This window comes from Sylvia atricapilla, chromosome 2, assembly GCF_009819655.1.
Source record: "Sylvia atricapilla isolate bSylAtr1 chromosome 2, bSylAtr1.pri, whole genome shotgun sequence".
Lineage (NCBI taxonomy): Eukaryota > Metazoa > Chordata > Aves > Passeriformes > Sylviidae > Sylvia > Sylvia atricapilla.
In genome coordinates, this window is record NC_089141.1 from 33898518 (window position 1) to 33919646 (window position 21129).

Here is a 21129-nt window from a genome sequence, read left to right on the forward strand (position 1 = left end):
ATAAATTAACATTTTATCATAATCAATAGATAAAATAGTTGAACACTCCTAAAAAATTCCTGACAAGTCTCTATGGGATAACATCAAAAAAATTGTATTTGAGTCAGCATGTTCTGCTTGTTTCGTTCATCACAGGATGTTCTCCACAGCTAAGAAAACAGTATCTCTGTATCTGATGTGGCAGGAGTTGTGACAGGGTCCATAATTTGCTTGATGTTGATACACTATCTTCTGGAATTTCCAAAAAATTCAAAGACAATTAAATGGGGCTCCTTCAATTTCTCTGTTAGTTTTAATACTCACTATTATTAGAGATATGGGACTTATCCCTGTCATTTTTCAAAATAATATCTTTTCTTTCAGGCTTTGAAGATGAAGGTGATAGTACACAAGCAAAACAGAAGATGGAGGTAGTAAGTCTGAGATACTACATTATCATGGATGAATGTATGCATTTCTGTTCCAGGCAAAAGCCATGACGCGAATATATCTTCAGCTGAAAATTTTTTGATTGTTCATATTGAGAAAACTTTTTGGACTTTTTTTTAAAACAATAGGTTTGACAATCGTCTGCTTCTTGATAAAGTATTTGTTGCTGTGATAAGGATAGGAATTCAGGCATCTTGTTCTGTTAAGTGAGGGAGAATCTCTTTCAGATGAACCCATGTGGATGCAGAAAAGGCAGAAAATTTCCTAAATGCTCACAAATAAGTTTTCAAAGCTACTTGGACATTAGTATTTGTTGCTGGCAATGGGAGATACAGCCCCACCTTATATTTTAAGGAGCTGATCTTCTGAGTTGTGTCTGCAGCTCTTGGCAGCATCACCACTGTACCTGCAGTGAGGTACAGCTACGTCTGTCCTAGATATCAACCACCTAAGGCTTTTTCAATACCAGATGAGCTGTGGTGATGAAAAACATGGCATGAGCTGATGTTTGACTGCTTGCTAAGGTCACAGATAGATGCAGTGGTACCCGTGATGAACTGCTGCCAGTCCCCAGGCTAGTGTTTTAGCTTTCTCAGATATAGCAACACCTCAGTGCTGTGAGCAGTGGGAGACTTAGTGCTAAATGCAGCTGTGCTTCACAACAGAGGGTATAACACTTCCCTAGAGTGAGCTTTCTATTCCTCCTCCTAAGTTTCTTATTTATGTATTACGGTCTTTTTGGCCAAGCTGTCTTGAAAGAAACAAAAACCAAGCTGCCTTTCACTAGAATGTTAACAAAATTGCGCTCACTTCCTCCTCCATTACCCAGCTGGTCTAAATCAATACTGTTCTGGTGAATTAAGTGGTGCTTTCTGCCATTTCCTCTAGTTACAAACTCAATTCAGTATCTCCCTGATAAGTGTCATGGATGAGAACAAAGAATGTCAACAGAACAGCATTATGCCTTGTATTTCTTCAGTGGGGACGGTTTCCTTCGCAGCATTCCTTTTTATTTTTATTTCAGTTTAAGGTTTTTTTTCTGATTTCTTTGCCCCATTATGCTGCATTAGCAGCTATGTGGAGAACTGTGAAGTTATCTTATTGTTACACTGGCCTTTCTAAAGTTTTTTCCCATGTACCAGAGAGGTAGGCTAAACAGGTTCCAGTGGCACTTGCTTCCTGATCACTGCAGAGGTCTAAGCAACAGTTTTACACAAGAAGGAAAGAAGGCTTCCTGAATGCTAAATAGCTCTATGTGGTTTGCCACCCACCCACTCTGCTGAAACATGGTCCATTAAGTCAGTGTGGCTGATGCAATTTGAAAAGGGGAAGCAATTCTTACAGCAGTCTACATTTGCCAGTAACAACTTCGTAGATGCAGGGGAAAAAGGAGGTGGGCACAACATGATGCTGTGCAGAAATATTCTAATTCACCCTGAAAAACATCGAATAACCAGCAATGTCTTCTGAGGTGAATAATCTTGAGCAGGATAGACATGAAGGATGATGTACAAAGTTTTTAGAAGTTTGGTTTTTATGATTTTAATTTCTGGACCATTTAGATGACACATAATAAGAGTACATAGATGAATAATGGTAGAAGTAACCTTACTGCTCTCTACAAAAACCTGAAAGGAAGTTGTAGTGAGGTGGGAGTCAGTCTCTTATCTCAAGTAACGAGGGATAGGATGAGAGGAAATAAATGGCCTCAAGTTCTGCCAGGAGAGGTCTAGATTGGATGTTAGGAAAAATTTCTTCAATGAAAGTGGGAATCAGGATTTGGAACAGGCTTCCCAGGTAAATAGTAGAATCACCATGCCTGGAAGTGTTCTAAAAACAGACAGATAGGGCACTTACACATATGGTTTAAGTATGGGCCTTGACAGTGCTGGGTTAATGTTAGGACTTGATGATCTCAGATTTCTTTCTCAAACTAAATACTTCTATGATTCTATGGGTAAGCAATACATCTACCAAGATCCAACCACCCATATATGTGTTTGCATTGAAACTGGAGTATTTATTCAATTGTGAAATGGTAATGACAGTATTTCCAGTACACAAAACCAATCACAGTAGCTAAAAGGGGATGAAAGGGAGACATAGCAGCTGCTGATCAGGATATAGCCTTTTTAACAGGATTTTTCTGTATTCCTTTGTAAAGTTTAAATTGCCAGCTCTAGTAGTATGTAATGGGAAAAAATCTGCTCCTTTAGTCGGGCATTCAGTGATAATTTTTAGCTGGCTCCAAGCAACCAAAAAGAGCCAAAGTGTTATTGATTTATTTGGGTTAGAGAAGAGATCTTAACTGTGCTGCCTAAAATTTGGAATAAATTAAATTCTTTGTTCTGCATGGACTTTGTAAAGGATTTGGAGGAAATAACTTACAGTCTTGTATCTCATTAGAGATTTGATGGAAACACAGAGGAGGTGCTGAAGCTAATGAGCTCCCAATAAGTAATGAGGCATAAAAAGACTTGAGCAGGCTAGAAGGAAAGGTATCACCTGAAAAATTGCTGATATTTGCAAGTTTCTCTACTCCATAATGTGTTGTGTGGTTTATTTTATTTTTATATTTCTTGGTTTATAGCTTTTCATTTTCTTCATCCTTATGAAGCAAGTTCAAGGAAGAAATAATAAGATTATCCCTCATGTGGCAAGACAGTAAAATCTACAGAGCTGGCAGCCAGCACCATTTTTGTTTCACCAAAGGGATTTTTGACATTTGGAAGTAGGATGTAGGATTGTGCTAGACAGAATAAAAATGGTACTTAACCCTATTCGGAAATAAAATCCTCAGGAAGAGCTTTGCGAATATGTTTTTCTATACGGGCTTTTTTTTTTTTTTTTTTTTTTTTTTCTAAAAACTTAAGCAAGTGGCAGTTGAGAAAGGAAACGTAGAAATGACAAAGCTAAGGTTCTATCCATAAGATTTATTGCACTGGGTCAGAAACTTTACCAGGGGAGCTGAAGCTGAATGTAGTTGTGCTGAGGAAGTAGGATGGATGAGATGGTTTCAGACCTTTTAGGCTGACCATTAAATCCTCACCCATTACTGAACAGGGCCGTCTTTTTACAAGTCATAGAAATAATTAGCTAAATCCCACTGAGTGAGAGGTGGCTTGCAGCATGTGTGCGGGGTCAGCCTTCAATTATCCACCATGGGCTGACCTCAGTGTGTTGCAGCACATAAAGTGCTATCACTGTCTTCACTCGGACTTTGTAGTGCTAACTAGATGAGTGCAGATCAAAATGTTATAGCCATTTTTAGAAGTGGAAACACAGCTAATGGAATTAGAAAGGCAGAAGTTACATATCACGTTTTAGTCATACTTTTTCCTCATGTTTTGGTCTCTTTTATGATGGAACAGAAGTCTCTTCCTTTTAGCAGACAATAATTTGGAACTTGGTTCCTCCTTGACAGCTTATTATTTGGCTTTCCACACTGTTGAATATTTAAAGGCAGATTTTTTTTTTCTTGTTAAAAGAAATACTAGAAATAAAGAAGTTTGGTTGTTCTGCTTTCTGGGGGGTTGTCATGCACCAATTAGCTTGCTGAGTTGTGGTATTTTAGCTGATGCATAGCAGACCATGTACCTGCTTTAAACTTGTGATACAGCTTTAAGTTCAGGAAGGAATGTTTGAAAGAGTACGTTTTACCACTTAGGAACTCTGTGTATTGATATCATTGGTGAAGTGATCTTGCAGAGAAATGAGCTAAATCCTGTTATCTTTTCCATCCTTATGACTGAGGGAACTTTTTGAAGACAAAAGTACTAAAATACTACTAAAACAAGGAAAAAGTCCTTTTAAAAACTCTACTATTTTGTCATAAAATACAAATCGACTTTTTGTATCTACTCATGCAAATATATTTATTACAAAGAATGATTCAGAGATACAGCTACAGATACAACCAGCCACTGAAAATTCCAAACTCTGTTGCTATAGATAATATCACAGTGGCCTTGAACATCAGAAATTTTATTGTTATCTGTCAAGTCTGAATCAACAACTAACAAACTTAAATGTTTGAAGAATGAAACCTTGTCACACAAACCATAATTACATCTGACCTATTCTGTGCCTTTTTGTTTGATGTGTGGGTGGAGAAAAAACCCCCGGGTTCTGAGTGCAGGTCACATACTTTGCCTGTTGGGTGCTGTTCAGTGTGAGTTGACTGGCTGTAGAAATACAGCACCAGAGGTAGCAGTCTGCTCTGGTAAGAAATTGTCAAGAGAGACAGGAAAACAAAGGGCAGTGAACAAATAGAATATTTTCACTGCTGTCTAGTGTAAAAAAAAATCATAAATTAAAAAAGGTCAATTCTAGTGTTTGCATAAATGACAACTTTGGAAAACACAAAGTGCTGTAAGACTTATAATAACCATGTACATATGCCATGGTTAAAATAACCATGGTTATTTGCTGAAGGATGTATAAAATGACATATTGACCAGTTGTGTACCAAAACCCCCAGTGAAAAAAAGCATATAAAATATAGGGAAGTATGTATTTATGAGTGATCCAGGGGTAGTAGGAATTAAAATGTCTTCAACCCAGCTAAATACCCTCCCACGACCTGAAAACTGTGATGAAAACACTGTCATCCCTGACGAGAGTAAAATTCAATTGTTGTCCTAGTGACTGCAGTTTTATATCCCAGCAGCAGAAGCAAAAAGTCCTACACTGGAGCTCTTCCCCTCTTTCCCACAAGAGAGAAGTTATGAGACATGAAATTTGTTTAATTGAGAAAGATTTTGACAGGATAGTGATCATTCATTTTTGATCCAGTTGTGTTGAACACGTAGTGTTCTATCCTGATTCTTTTCATGTTTCAAATGTAAGCCCTGAAACAGAGAGCATGGCTTAATATCCAGTCTATTCTAGTAAATTTAAGATTAATGGGAACATTTCCTGACACAGAGATTGACTGGCACGATGTAATCTTTGACTATTCTAGTGAACTTACTCTCCCGGAAAACTGTATTAAAGATAATTGATGCAGAAAAAACAGTGTATTAGTCAGGAAGAAGTCCAGCTCTAGTCAGAAGCTATATTTTTGTGAACATGCAATCTGCAGAAAATTACCCCCTTAAGCAGTTATTGGCCAGGAACAGTGCCCCTGCTGATGCACATGGGCTGTTACCAGCTCCAGCGTGGAGAGGGTTTAACAATGAACTACAGGCTTACTCACTGCTTAAGTAGTTCTATGGCTGAATTCCCATTCGCTTAATTAGAGCTGGGAATTGTTTTTCTGTGGTTTTCTTTAAGTAAAAGTGTAACCAGTACAGGCAGTAAGAACACAAAATTACCAAGGATTGATTAAAGTAATGCAAGTAAAAGTTTTAATGGGATTTTTAGTGGAATTCAGATACCCTGATTTTTGTAGATAACTTTTAGGGGAATTCAAAGCCAATAAAATTGAAAATTATCAAATAAAGAAGCTTGGAAAAAGAATTCTAGTAAACAAAAGATGCACAGTCTTTGGAAAAATTGTGCTATGGAAACATACTAAGAAAAAACAAACTCATGAGGTATTACACTGGCAGCTGTCCTGACACTGCCTCAGACTCTGACCTGCTACATACTCATAAGTCTCATTCACACTCATCACCAGTATTTTCGGTGAAAGTATTCAGGATCGATATTGCTATAATCAGAGTCTCTTTTTTACCTTGTTTGGTAAAACATGTTTTCCTTTCTTCAGCTGGCTTCGTGTTCCCTCTCAGCCAGCGTTGATGCATTGCTTGTATCTCCCAATCTCTTTGGAAGACAGCTGCTGTCGATGCAGAGTGAGATGACCAAACAATCCCTGTCAGTTTCTGGGTTGTGTATTTGTTGTATGATTGGGGTAGTGAAAGGAGGATGAAGAAATTAGAAACTTACTATTCCATGGTCTGTCATCAGATAACTGAGGTATATTGGAGGCAAAGGTGATTCCTATATTTTCATGTAATCTGTAGCAGCAGTGCTGGTATTTTCTATGTGATTTTATATGCTTTCTTTCCTTTCCTTTGGCATTCAGACTGTTCTAACAGAACTACAGGCAGAGTTTTGCTGTATAGTACAAGAAATGTGCACCTTTTGGTCTGAACTAAAGCTGTCATTGCCCAGTGAGCTCTCCTTCATTTCTGTGGGTATTTGCAGCAGACATGAGCTCTCTGTAACTGTGTTCGGCTGTGGATTTTCATTTGTGGTTGGGAGCTTTAATTCAGTAATGAATGTTGTGTTATAACTGAGCTATTGTTATGCTTTTCCCTAGGCTGAGCAGATGCAGTTCGCATTTGGAGCAGCAGTGCAATCCAGAAGCCTGGTATTCTGTGACCTAGTGGACCAAGCCTCCCAGGGCTACTTGCAAGGCAGCTGGGATAAACTGCAAGTGGCACAAGTCATGGCACCCTGTTATATTGCCTTAAGATGATCGGTAAATCCTGTTTGGATGAGCACTCTCTGATATTTGGTAGTCACATGGGGGCATGTGGTTGGATAGGGACAGGCGGCTCGGAAGACATTCGGTTGTAATGGGAAGAGCAGAGAACACTCCAACCCCCCAAAGATAAGCTATCACCACAAGAATGTAAGCCCCTACTAACATGTGCCAGTACTTTTCCATTCTCCCTTCTAACCCAGGAAATGTAGCAATACCCCTCTGACGTAGTAAAGACCCCAGAGTATATAAACTGCATATTTGAGATAATAAAAGCCTTTCGTAACCGTCTACCATATTGGTGTAGGCGTTGTTACTGGCCCGGCGGTACCAGCAGAATGTACACGCCGTGCTGTCTGTTCTGAAGACCAAGCCTCCACCGTTGCTGAAAAGAAACAGCAACAGGGGCAGTGCTGGCCAACCTTGTCTTACCAAAGAGCATGGTGGGTCCTTGTTTTTTCAGCTCTGCTGCACTCACTTGGTGCCAGATTTTCCTTTACCAAATATCTAAATATTCAGCATCTTTCTGGTAATCAAATAAAGACTCAGAAGAGGAAATGGGGCAAAATAATCTATCAGGAAATAATATAATTTCACACAGTTAATAACTGTGATAGGATTTCAGTATGACACCAGCATGGAAATCCAGTGACCTCAATAACATCTTTACATTTTTTCTTTCCTGCTCTTTATGGCTCTCCCATCCATAAAGCCTGCTTTACACCAATGTGATACTTAGCACTTTTGACTGGTCTATTTTCAGGTGGGGCTCCAGAGTTGTGTTGACCTTTTAATTGCTTCCTAAATTCACAGTTTCATGGTTACTCCTCCAGTAGTATCTCACTTCTAATACAGTCTTGAATATTTGGTTTTGGTGTACTTTCCCCTATTTGTCTTCCTCAATTTTTCTCAATATTCTACATGCTGCTTTTATTCTTTCTACATAGATACAGGACATCTCCTTTTCATATTTTGCCTCACTGGCATTTCTTTCGCAATGTTGACATTGACACCTAAAATCTGGGGTCTCCATCAGTGTTCATCTTCTACTTGGAAGTAAATTTTATCCTCCCAGTCTTAGACTGAGATTTTTAGGCTTCCATATCCCCTTGGCATCTGCCTCTCTGGGTTCATCAGTGATGTGTCTACACAGTTAAAGTGATTTTTAAGCTGAAATTCAAGTGACATCCTTGGTGCTTACACACACCTTTAAGACAATTCAAAATGGAAACTCTGGAGCACCTCAGGAGTGCTTAGGCAGAAGATGATCTGTAGAGGAGAATCAGGTTCAGGGAATTACTGTCCTGAGAGCCAAGGACCAGCCCACAGTGCGTGTGTAACACACCACACCAATCTTGCAGCAAGCACTTGAGCCCACTCTTCAGCTCACCAAAGAAGCCCAAATCTGATGTCTCACTCCTTGTGAACTTGTGTACTTGTGAACACATTTCAAGCATTGGAAACGGCTGCTCAGGATGTGGTGGAATCATCATCCCTGGAAATATTAAAAGATACACATAGATGTGGGGCAGGGGATAAGATTTACTGGTGGACTTGGCAATGCTGGGTTAACATTTGGATTTGATGGTACTAGAGGACTTTACCAAAAAAAAATAAAAAAAAAAAGTGATTCTATGACACATATGTGAGTGTTTAATTTGCTGATCTTTGGGAAAATGTTAAATATAGTAAGTTATGTGGAGGTAAGTTTTGAATCCCGTTAAAAAAAATCATAGTGAGCATGCTGATTGCTTTGTCTTAATCTAAAAAAATTGACTAAATTGTAAGACTTGGTTTACACAAACAAATTAAAGCATATGATGATTTGAAACTACTGCCTTGAAAAAAAAGTAGATACACAACAAATGTCTCTGTACATGTAAAGGAAAGCTCTTCCATTTCTTTTGCAGTAATAAATGCCTCATGAACTCCACTGTGATTTGGTCTTAAACTACAATAGGAAAACAAATTTATTAAATAGTCCTTGAGCAGATACAAAGGAGGGTTGCAGTTCTTAAAATTCGAGCCCTTTTCCCAATGTTCTGTGAGCAGACGGAAGACATGAGAAGGAAAGGAGCACCCAGTCCATGTATTAGTTTAGCTGGGGAGGACAGGACTGGCAGTAAGGCTTCTCTGGTATCAAATAGCAACTATGGAGCAAAGATGAAAGAAAGATAAAGCTCCAGACAGAGAAATTGGACTCCAGACATTTTAAGAAATTGAGCTTTTGCTTTTCTAATTACTAATTGCCATGATATTTCTGAAAGTGTTTTATGGAATTGTACCCCTCTCTTTTTAATCAGTGTAAACATTGATTTGTGATTTAATCTAGAATGAGAATTATTAGTTTATTAGTTTTTAAATGTCATCATTCTGTAGTGATAACAGAAACTTAGAAGAAAAAGGGCTGAGAGGTGGTCACGGAGCATGGCATAAATAAACTGTTCTTTCAAATGAAACAAATTTGATCAATTGTTCCAGAGACTGCTTTAAAAAATATTCTGCAATGAAACAAGATGTTGCATAGGGTTGTCAAAGTCTTTATCTTCAAATTTTAATGTAGTTGCAATGCTTCTTTTGGTAAAATATTCTTCACCTAAAGCTGTATATTTCACTGAATCAGTTGCTGTGGATTTCAACAATGAAAGAATTTACTTTGGGTTGCAGAATTTTAGGTAGTTCAAATACCTGATGGGAATTTACATTGTTTTTTAGCTGGAGTTGGGCACTTTACCTACTATTGTGTTATGAATTTTCTCCTTAATTTGTCAACAGCAAATAAACTGATCCAGCAGTATCTCAAGAGATGTGCTTAGAAAATAATGTGTGTAATAGGGTTTTTTCTATCTGAGTGCTGCAGTTCATACTCTGAATTTCACTGCATACAGTGCAATTCTTCCAAATTCATGCCAGTCTATGTTAGAATATTAGGACTATTGCAAACCCCAGATTTTAGAACATGAGGGAGATAACCAAACTAGAAAGTTGGCTTTTTTCTGTGGGGTTTATTTGTTGTTTACTTGGTTGTTTGGTTGGTTTTTTTGTTTGTTTGGTTGGTTGGTTGGTTTGATTTGGTTTTGTGGGGGGGTCTTTTGGTTGTTTTTTTTACATGGATTGGGGTTTATTGAGTAGTGACTTAGTTGATGGACAGGGGTTGTTTGTTTGCTTTCAGCATTTAGCAGGGAAAGTATAAAAAAAATCTATTGGCTGGAAACAGAATGTAGCCAGACCCGAGAAAAAGCATTTACTCCTAGTGGTAACAAAGACAGAATCCTAGAAACCAAATTGTTAAAGGATATAAAAATTTTCTCTGATTTTGGTTTTTTTTTTTTTTTTAGTTCAAGTTTAGATGTGTACACCTACAATTGTAGGAATAAAGTAGTTTCTTACAACTTCTATGCAAATAATATTTTGGTATATGATTCCAAGTTGAACAATTTTGTCTTCTGTTGCTCAAGACTAGATTATTTTACTATTTTCTCTCAAGTCTATATGAACCTCATCAATGAGACTGTGTGTCCTTCAAAAGACAAAGATCGAACTATACTAGAATGTTATGTAACTGTAATACCATTAATGCTAAGTTAATCCTTTAAAGCAACAGAGAGGGAGGAGTAAAAGGGAGAAAAAGATTGTAATTCAAGAGTTTGTGTATGGGCATACCTGGTTTGTAGAAAAATGCCCTGAAAACATAGCTGTGTTTTGGAGAAAAAAAAATCCAGTTTTCAGTCATATCACAGATTCTTTTTAATACTGTTCAAAAAGTACCTGACTCTACATAAACACCAATTATAACATGATGTAGACAACTGAGAAACAAGCAAGTGTATTCTTCAATGCTAAAATAAATTACATTTGTACAGGTAGAAAGCAAACCAAAGCTGATAAAAATGTTAAATTTTATGAAAAATCATTTTCAGTTCACATCAAAATAATAACTTTACATTCTCTATGTTTTAATAGTATAAGCAGCAACAACATAAAAAAGAACAAACGGTCACAGAATGTTTGAAACCAGTTCTTCATAAGTTATTAGCAAATTAAAAAAAAAAGTAATTACAAGCACTTGTAGCCCACATAAATCTTTTGGAATTGGCACCATCTTTCTAAAACATCTATATTCTATATAGATTTCTAATTACAAATACCACCAGCAGCTGCCATATAATCCTATTAGTACATGTAATATACATAGTATATTTGTTCCCATTTGGCAGATCGGAGTGACTTAATGTTTATTGTTTGTTAGTACCGTCATTGCTCAGGTGAGACAAAACCAGCCATATACAGCAATTCATCACCCAGATGAATTTTCTACTTACCTTTATGCTTCACTGGCCTGTATCTCTTTTCCTTTTCACAGTATAAAATTGTAAGTGGCAATTGGAGATATTTGAACTGAGAATATAATAATAAAGGAAGAAAAAGTGAATTCAGGTAATTCAACTCCAGTCTATACTAAGTGAAGTGCACACTGAAATGGATAGCAGATGAATGATTTTCTTGTTCATGGAAAGTATTGACTTCATTTTTGGAGATTCATTAAACTGCTAGAAAACCGACTGCTTGGGTATTTTTCAACATGTTCACTAATATCCCTTAACACATTTAGTTAGAGGATGACTTTCCCATTGGGATACCAGACAGAGTAGGACTGATTAATGGTAGGAAACATCTATGCACCAAGCCTAGCTTCAGGAATAAACCTAATAAAATCCATCTGCTGTTTGATTCAAAAGAGAGTGGGAAGAATATCCTGTCATTCTCATTCTCTGCAGAACAAATAGTCAAAATCTAGACTTCAGTGGCCACTATCCAACTTTGATTATCTTCCTATGGATAATAATCTGGAATGATTCCATTGACTCCAGTAGATTAAGGGCCATTGCCAACAAAGGACTTCAGTACTCTTAAAATTATTCAGTGTAATACACAGGTTTTTTTCTCTAGTTTGGAGGTCAGGACCTTTTGTTAAATATCTAAGCTTTCTGTGGAGTTTGTGAGAAGAGTTAGTGCCCAAGAAAACAAAACAAGGAAAGACATGTCTAGGAATACTCTTTTCGAGCCAGTATGGAAATGCAATGTGCAGAAAATGCTAATTTTCCACTAGGTTCAATTTTTGGAGACAATTATACATTTTGTTTCAAAGATGGACCAGGTCACCTTTGTAAAAGGTGACTGGAGAAAAATGAAATAAATTCCTTTTTCTACAGTCTCAGAGAAGTAGGAACCTCAAATTTAATTCCTGCACCTCTCCAAGGAGACTAACTCTCTTCTTCCCATGATGCGGTCTGAGAACTTCAGATGGAAGACAAGATTTCTTCAGATAAAAAGTTATCTAAGGGCACATCCTTCTCTCCTGTCCCTTAAACACTTTTCAGGGAAGCATTTAACTTTTTTTTAGCCAATATGCAGCACAGACAAAAGGTTGCCTCTACTTCTTTGGAATACCTTAAGATACCTTGTCTCTGCTACAGAGATTTAAGTATTTTATATTAAATAGTCATATATAATCTCGAATTTTATTCAGTGTATGTCTTATCAGATTGCACTGTTCCTTTTTCACTGCAATGCTCCTGAATTTGTTCCTGTCCTGTCCTCATTACCTTAGGGAAATGAACAGAGGGCATCCCAACGCTGAGTCATTAGAGCACTTTGCACCCAGGAATCTGTACTGTGAAGTCTGTGTACTCTCTTGTGGGATACGCAGGGATTTAACATAGGAACTGGTGTTTTCTGCATCCCTGATGGGTTTTAACATGAGTTAGGTACAAAGATCTTTAGACGTGTGATGATCAGGTTTATTTTGAGCACACACAGACATACTATGCTAGATGCTGGAGTAAGGTGGCATTTGAATAATTGTTTTAATATTGAGTTTAAAAATGTAGGTATTAAATTCTACTGAAATGCTAACTTTAGGCTCCAAAGTCTTTTTTTAGGGGTCAACTCTGACACTGGTCTCCAATACAATAAAAAATTTGTGGTCACATTATTAGTCCTGAGCATAGTGCTCTGATTTCCCTAAGGAACTGACTCTTTCTTATGCTGTCTGTTGCTGTTATCTCTTATCCCCTCACCTCATAAACAATGTATTACGCAGAATAACAAGGTTGAACACTTTCCTTCACAGAACTTACACCCACAGCTATGCTGTCGTTCAATTTGATCTTGCACGGTAAAGAAAACATTAGCATAGGAACTCCTCTATCATCCAGAGTGAGAGTCATGTATTGACCTTCCCTTTTACTCTCTTTTGATATCTTATTCTCTGTTTTTAACAAAAATTTACCTTTTACAAACACAGCAAGTGAATAAACATCCAAGCAAACTAACATAACTTTGTTTTTCTTTTAAAACTTGTAACAGTTTTTTAATTAGCATTTAGTTTTTATCTCACTTTTGTATCTGGAAATAAATGGAAGAAGCCAGCACCTTGTGATCAGCCAGGCTCCCATAAAACATCAACAAGTGATTTGTGGACTGTGGTCTAAAAATGTTTGGTCTAAAGGTATCTGCATGAGTCTAGGCACCAAATGTTCAGATAAAAGTACAGGGAAGCACATCTTCAAAGTCATGCAATCATTCTTCACAGACAATTTAAAAATACAGTTCTTTAGTATTGCAAAGACTTCTTCCCAACTGGCCTGCCAGAGTGACTCACTTTATTTCAAAAGCACAGATCCAGAGGTGATTATACCATCACTCTTTAGGGTTGGCCTCAAGCAGAAAAGAAATAGATTTTTTTGAGGTCCCTGTGGTCAAGAATGACAGTAGTTTCAAATCCTTTAATTCCCTTTGTGGCAGCAGCACTAAATTGGAAGGCAAATTTCAAGCCATTCAGTTGGTACTTGCACATTCTTTAGTTAGATTGAAAAGTGTTCATGATTGTAACTTTTGCATTTATGTCTGAAAACCTTTGCCATTCTATATTAATGTCCTAAACAGAGACTTGCATACAAACAGCATAATGAAGTCATGATGTCAGTCATTCATATTTTTCTTCTCTTATGTCAAACCCATTGGCTTCACCCAAGGAACCTTCCAGTCTTTCAAATCTCCCACTGGGGTCATTTGGATTATTACTACAGGCATTACACCATTTTTTCCGTCTTCTCCACAAAAACCTTTCCCCCCTTTGTTGAAATTCAAAAACATAATAAAAAATTATGTTAATGCACTCCAGTCTGCACAATTAAAGTGGATTCTGCCTTCTTTAAATGCCTCTAAGGTTGCCCATCTTTCATTGAAGATAGACTGACTCCAAGACGGTACTATCTCAGCAGGGTTCATCCATGGTTCCTTGTGCATATAAAATTTGTGCTGTGGCTGATAGATATGCAAAAGATAGATGACTCTACTGAAAGTAAAAGTGAACAAAAGTGTTTAAAATTTGAGTTGCACAACATCAGGGTTTTAGGCTCTTAAAACATGCATTCAGGGCACACGGTGCACCCTCATACCCATATTGCCATGACAATATACATGAACATTGTCAGGAAGCTCTGAGCAATAGTTATGGCCAGGATGGTGCAGTTTGAGAGCAGAAGAGGTATATTTATACTGAGCTTGACAGTTCCTATTTTTCACTCCTTTACACTAGTTTTGTATTTAAGGAAAGGGTTTTTTTGTCTGTATAATCCTTATTTCCACTGCTGATTATTTCACAGTGCAGTCAAACCTACAGATTTCAGCAGGAATACAATTATATTAATTGTCCACCACCATAAGAAAAGACTACAGGGAACCTAAATTCTAGGGAAAGATCAAGGTGGAGGATGTTCTTGTAAGAACATTGGTCAATAGTTTGAAGTATAAGAGAACAGGTAGTAATAGAATCCCTCCGAAATTCACATTAATTATCTCAGTACACTCTGTTTATATTAAAACAATATTGCACTGATGGGAGACAAATATTATCATATAAGTCTTCCACAAACAACATTTAAGTGGTCTAAACTCCCCTAATAAGAATGTTTCTATCACAGACTGATTGGGCATGCTTTTCTCTTAAATGTGGGTTGTAACCTGTGACAGAACATGCTTTCTTCTGAAAGCATGGACAGCTAGAGAATGATGAGACATGCTAGTACTGTGAAACAAGAGGGCAAAACTGAGCTCTAGTCTGAGAACCGTGCAGTTGCACAGACCTAGCTAGGTCTGTGCTGATCACTCGTGCGAGGAGGCAAGAGCTGCGTATGGGCAACAAGGACCTTCAGTCATGCCTTAGTGTAAGGCATGGAGGAGACTTGTTTTGTGACCTGCCTGTTCATGCTATAGGCAAAGCTGATAAATGACTGTACCTGACAAGACAAGCATGCCCAGACTGCATTGGATAACATTGCCTGTCTTTAGAGTTACTAGAGTATCTCTGTGAGGTGCTGGTCTGGATTCAGTCATCTATTACTTTCGGTTTTAAATGTTGTTGAGCAGCAATTGGGGTGCAACACATAATAGTGAAATAAGCATCCCAAAGGAATAGAAAATGCTCTTTGCTAAAATATGTGAGTGTGCTTTCATCTTTTTCTTGTTTGATCAAATATTTATTTTGAACATAGGGGAGAAAAAGGAGGTATGAATTTTGATTACAAAATATTTGTTATCTTTGAGGAAACAAGATCTAAAGGTTTTGAAAATAAAATATAGCAGCCTTATTTCAAGGCTCCCTTCCTTGAGGCTGTCTTCTATGTAAGGCTACATCAACTCAACTTTGAATTGAAGTACATTACTCATCACTTCATGCTATCCGTCATTAAAATAAACCTATAAAGTTTGGCACCTGAGGACAGCTATGTCATGAAGAAGAGAGCCAATACAGTGTGCGTTTAGGGTCTGACTTACAAGTTCTATGTAACTACACCTATCAAAAATTATTTAGCTACTATTCAAACTTTAAAACTCTTCCCTGCCTGTATTAAAAAAGTGCTGTGACCGTATGAAGTGCACTAAATTGTACTACCTTGATATAGGAAAAAAAAAAAATTGAGGAATCCCCTTGTTTCTTCTGTCAGTTACCAAGAAACAAAGATTCTGTTGGTTCATATCTCATTAGGTCTCCTTTGTCTTAACCTTTACTCTGTATTGCTTTGAATGTGTTTTTTTTGTCACTGTTCGTAGCTGCAAGGCATCAGCAGCAAAACAAAGTTTAAAATTGTTGCTTATTGAAGAGTAGCTTAATCACCTCTAAGCAGACTTTGACACAGGGTTTTTTCCCTATATATATATATTAATTATGATTGTGCCAACCTTTCCCACTGACAGTTAGCATTCGTCATAATCCAAATTGGTCTCCTAGAATTCTGTCATTCAAAGGATGGAGAAAATCCTTAGGGCGTTTACCTGTTTGTTACAAGCAAAGATGAGAATCTGAGTAAATATTTTAACTGGTAACATTATCATGAGGATGCCCATAAAAATGTGTTAATTTCAGTAGGGAGTGCAGCTATAATATAGCTTGGTAGTGCTGCTAGAAAGAGAATATTCATCTCAATAACTTGCCCTGATAAGGGAATTACAAAACAGTACTCCAGAAAATATTTTTTGCTACTTCATTATTAGTTGGCAACATGGTGAAATAGTTAGGAAATCTTCCTTGGAGTTTGTCGTTGTGAAGGTGAATCCAATGTTAACAAATTGAACTTTTGATACTGATAGAAGAGAATTTCATAAACAAATGCGTAGGTTGAGAAGTCACTTGTAAAGCCCTCCATATTGCAGTCACTCACTGCAAAGCCTCAGCTTAGTGTTATCCACGCGTAACGTATCACAGACACAATATTCTTCAGCAAAAAGTTTCATAGTTTTTGAACATATATTACTGCTTTTTGAGATCTTCATAGAAAAAGAAAGAAAGAAAGCTTGACAGGTTGGTCCCAGATTTGAGTCTGTTAGAAAATGTACATTCAACGTTTGGTCTTCTATTCTTGATAAAAGATCAAGGTTCACTTCTGGGTTAGGGATCAGAGTAAACAAACAAACCATTGTACACTTGTTTACAATCTAGTTCCCCCCCACCCCGTCCCCTATATTGTACACACAGTTCATTGTAATACTAAAGCAAAGCACTTGGTATGTAACTGGATTAACAGACTCCTTATAAGCCCTCAAAAATAGATTCAGTGTTTCTGAAAAGCCCATGTTTTTTTAAGGCCACGATAATCTGCCAAGAGTCATTTTGTCTTTAAATCAGCATAATTAATCTGATGTTTCCACCTCTCAAGTGATTCCTCTTCTTTCCTTCCATTTCTCACAAGATGACTCAATACCTCTCACTCTGTCTGCGTAAACACTGGAGATCTTGAAGACTTGGCTGTCCTCTCACTACTTGCTCATAGTTGTTGAGATCCAACATCATCTTGAACTACATTCACAGCGAAGAAGAACTTTGAGTATAATCTCTGATGAGAAGTGTGTCATATTTGGGGGAGGAAGGAATACAGAGAGCTGATTCAGAAGCTGGAGAGCTGGGAGATGCACTTCCAGAATCAATGGAGTCTCTAAAAGGAGAAGGAGGAGTTAAAGCCACCAACTCCTCCAGGTCTTGCTTGGCTGTTGGGGTCTCTGAAGTGCCTTCTTTGATGCTGTCATTTGAAGGTTTCCTAGCAGGCTGTGAAGAGCCATTGACTTCAATGGCAGGAAGCGGTTGGATCTCTGCAAGTGTGGTCATTGTTGTAGGGAGCTGGATTTCCCGTGGAATCAGGTATGAAGAGCACAGAGGAGCAGCCCCCATTGTCCCTGGAGTAGGTGTTGAAAGCATCATAGAGTTCAGCTCACTGATATTGGCAGTGAAGCGAGTGACAACACTACTGATCTGCTCCATGAGAGAGCCTTGAGAGGAGCTACTCCGCTGAGGAGGCTCTGACTGGAAGGTAGGGGCTTCATCTTCTGTTCGGCTGACAGAGGCAGTTCTGTGGCTCAAAGTGCTGATTGGTGAGGGAGTCTGTGGTCGGTACTGAGCTGGGTATTGCTCTTCAGCTTCCGAAACATCATAAAGCGTTTTGGCACTAGCCTCGGGAAATGTAGCGCTGCTACTGTGTCGGCTACTATCTGTGCTTTTAGAAAAAGGCTTGATCACTGCAGTTTGGTTGGGGTTCTCTTTTTTGTTGATGTGGACTGACAACCGCTGCCAAAGGTGTGCTCCTCGGCTGCTTTTCTCGTTCTGGGCCCAGGAAACGGATTTCCCATTAGAGCTGTAAGCACAAATGAGATAGGATGGTAACTCGCAACAAAATTAAAAATGTAATTGCTGTACCTATATCAAGGGTATATGGTATTTCAGAGTTTATATTCACCATAAAGCTGACTGTAATTTCATCTATATCTATTTATTGCAATATATCTATACCTATCATGGGTACACTTGTATGTTCTAGGAAAACAAGCAGCGTGTCAGCTCATTTCACAGGCCAGTTGTGCACTCAGCCATCACCTGTCCTGTGCTGGCTTGTGGCCACTGCTGACTCTTCTGTTGAGGCCCTGGGGACATAGGCAGTGTCCATCCTGAGGGAGAGAGCAGCTGATGGCTTCCCTTCTGTTGGACTGGTGTCAGGAAGGGGGCCTGTGGGACTGAGGGATGCAAAGAGAAGGGAGGAAGAATTAAATACTTGAAGAAGTAAGAGACTTGGCCTGGCTAGAGTGCAGGGGCAGGTGTGTGGGCTGGCTGGGGAGCTTTCAGCTTGATATAGTGTTCTGAACATGGATTCCTGGTATGGGGTAGGGATTGTAGACTGAGAGATGATAAAGAAGCACAATATGTGAAGGCTGGGGATGTTTATGTCTCACTATTTGGAAGCATTGGAGCAATTCACAGAAAGGGTCTGTACTGGTTGTAGTTAGCGGGCAATTTCTTCATCAAGGTACTTGGCTAGCTACCTGCCACTAAATTAAAGAATTTTTTTTTTTTCCATATTGCAGGTCAGCTCAGAGAATGAAACTATGTTCCTAGTAGGAAAGAAATACCAGACAAGCTTTACAAGTAGCTCCTCATGGTGGCATGACTTTGGAGACAGCAATAAACATTTTGCTCCACTTTTCTGCAAAACGAGTCCTCTGAGGGTAAATTCTCTTTAGATCCTGTCATGCTCTTTATCAAAGTTACTTGTTTGTCACCTCTTGATACCTAAGAAAAACCAGCTGTGGCCCTTATAAACACATAGTATTTCCTTTTACATCTTCCTCAGTCTGATGAGCTGGTGTTCGCACATACACTAATATATAGTTCTTGGAAATAAGGAAGATATTAGAAATATTTCTTAGCTGAAACAGACAATGACTCTGAAATGATGTTAACAGGAAAAACAGGCTACACATACAAATAAACATGATTATATATAAAATGTGTCAAACTTTAGACAATTTGTTTTGGTTTCCAAAATACTTGCTGTAGCCATTTAGGATTTTTGAAAAGACAACACTGGAGACCCAGACAGATTATTGCAAAATTGTTTTTTTGTTTGCTTTTTAGATTTGCAATAAATATCCTCACATGTTAGCCTGCAGCATAGCCGTTTGCAAAGCACATACTTTACTAAATACAGTTGACTTTATACCAGCCTTCATGTGGAGGCTTCCCTTAAAATATCAATTTAATAGCTCTTCTGAACATCTAAAGAAAAAAAAATGCATGTTGAGTGTAAAACCAAACCTCCTGGTGGGTTCACATCTGTGGTTATGTTACATGAAATTATGATTGATCATGTAACACAACACATGCCAACAGATTTCCCTTTCAACAGCAGCACGACAGAATCCAGTAGACACACACAATGTAAGACAATGGGTACTTTAAGAGAGGGAGGACTGGGAAATGATCTGTATAAGTACATGTGGGTACACCCCTTTGCTGCAATGGTCACCAGGATATTATCTTGGAAGTTGGCTGTTAGGCCCCTACCCCCAAAATGCCAGGCAAAACAGCTGGTGGCTTGTACCTGGCTGTTCAGACAATCCCTTCCATCTGCTGTACTGCAATTAGGGCAAGGAGGAAAAGCAAACTTTTTCTGTAGAACTGCTCACTTTGACACTTTGAATCTCTGTGGGTCCACTTCTGGACTGAGTAGGAGTTGACACCAATGTCCTGCAGAGTAAAACTGTTCCCTTTGAGGACCATGCACTTTTTTCCTTGCAACACATACTCTGTGGGTGTTGAGAACTGTTTGAGAGCCCTGGCTCACTAGTCATGCTGAGTCCTGAGCTCAGTGGGAGCTCAGTGACAGCAGCATGAGCATAAATCTGTTTGTTTGGAAGATGAGATCTTGCGTCTAGGTCCAGAATGGTGACAATGAGACCTTGTCCCAGGTGTTTGACCTAGATCAGGAGGGAGAATGGCACTTGTAACTTTGATCAGGTAGAAAGAGAGGACCCATATCCAGTCCTGGAAGCCCTCCTTGTGAGGTCTTAGAAGGACCTGTGACAGACCTGCCTGCCACAGGGTCGAAATAAATGCCATTACCATGAAGGATTAGTCAATGCAAATAGAAATACTTGCCCACAGAAAGTGGTATATTCTAGCAACCCTCCTGACTTCAAGCACTGGCTTAGTACAGATGTTCAAACCCTTTAAAAGAGTACTAAATGCATGTAGATATTTTCATGTCTTGAAGATCAGTTTATAAGACTTTGTGAAGGCAACATGCTACTCCCTCCCTTGTCACAGTTAAGGAGACAATAATTAAGGAGGGATATGAGGCTGAAAAACCTAGGGAAAGGATGAAATCTGAGATTGCATTGAACCCTTGCCAAAGATAGCGAACATTTAAATCTTCAGTGAAGCAAGTCACCGGCCTCCCAGAATCTCAGTTTGGGTTTGGGTCAATCTTGGCTGATACACTCACTTTTTTTGTACTCTGCCCAAGAATAATCTGTGCTTGTGGCTCTCATGTTAATCCTAGGGCTCTGAAGGAGACCCACTGTCTGTTTAATGTAAATTTTGTTCAAAAGTCTGAAAGACTTGACCATTATTGATTGCAAATTGCTTGATATTAAAAAGTGAATAGGATATAAACACCATTCACTGAACAGGTGGTGGGGCATTGGAATGAGCTGCGCAAGGAAGTGGTAGAATCAACATCCCTGGGAGCATTCAAAACACATTTGGATGTGGCACTTGGGCACTTATTTTGGTGGTGAACATAGTGGTGTTGGGCATACATTTACACTTGATGATCTCAGAGGTCTTTTCCAACCTTCTTAATTCTATAATTTTTCAGTAACGAGTGAGCCTGCTAAAGAATTTCTGTGTCCAAAATGTATCCTATGCTTTATCATGTTGC

The 21129-nt window shown here is 38.4% G+C and overlaps 1 protein-coding gene across 3 annotated transcripts in view; it reads right to left on the reverse strand.

Annotated features, from left to right (window-relative positions):
- Positions 1-21129, reverse strand: part of GRM5 (glutamate metabotropic receptor 5) — a 501144-nt gene that overhangs the window by 255216 nt on the left and 224799 nt on the right. For 2 of the 3 annotated variants that reach the window (XM_066341299.1, XM_066341301.1), the window contains one exon: positions 9898-18048. In XM_066341299.1, the coding sequence (XP_066197396.1) occupies positions 17226-18048 (823 nt within the window). In that variant the 3' untranslated portion in view covers positions 9898-17225. Of the gene's footprint in view, positions 1-9897; positions 18049-21129 lie in introns of those variants that run through there. The other variant, XR_010746100.1, reaches the window with a different exon arrangement.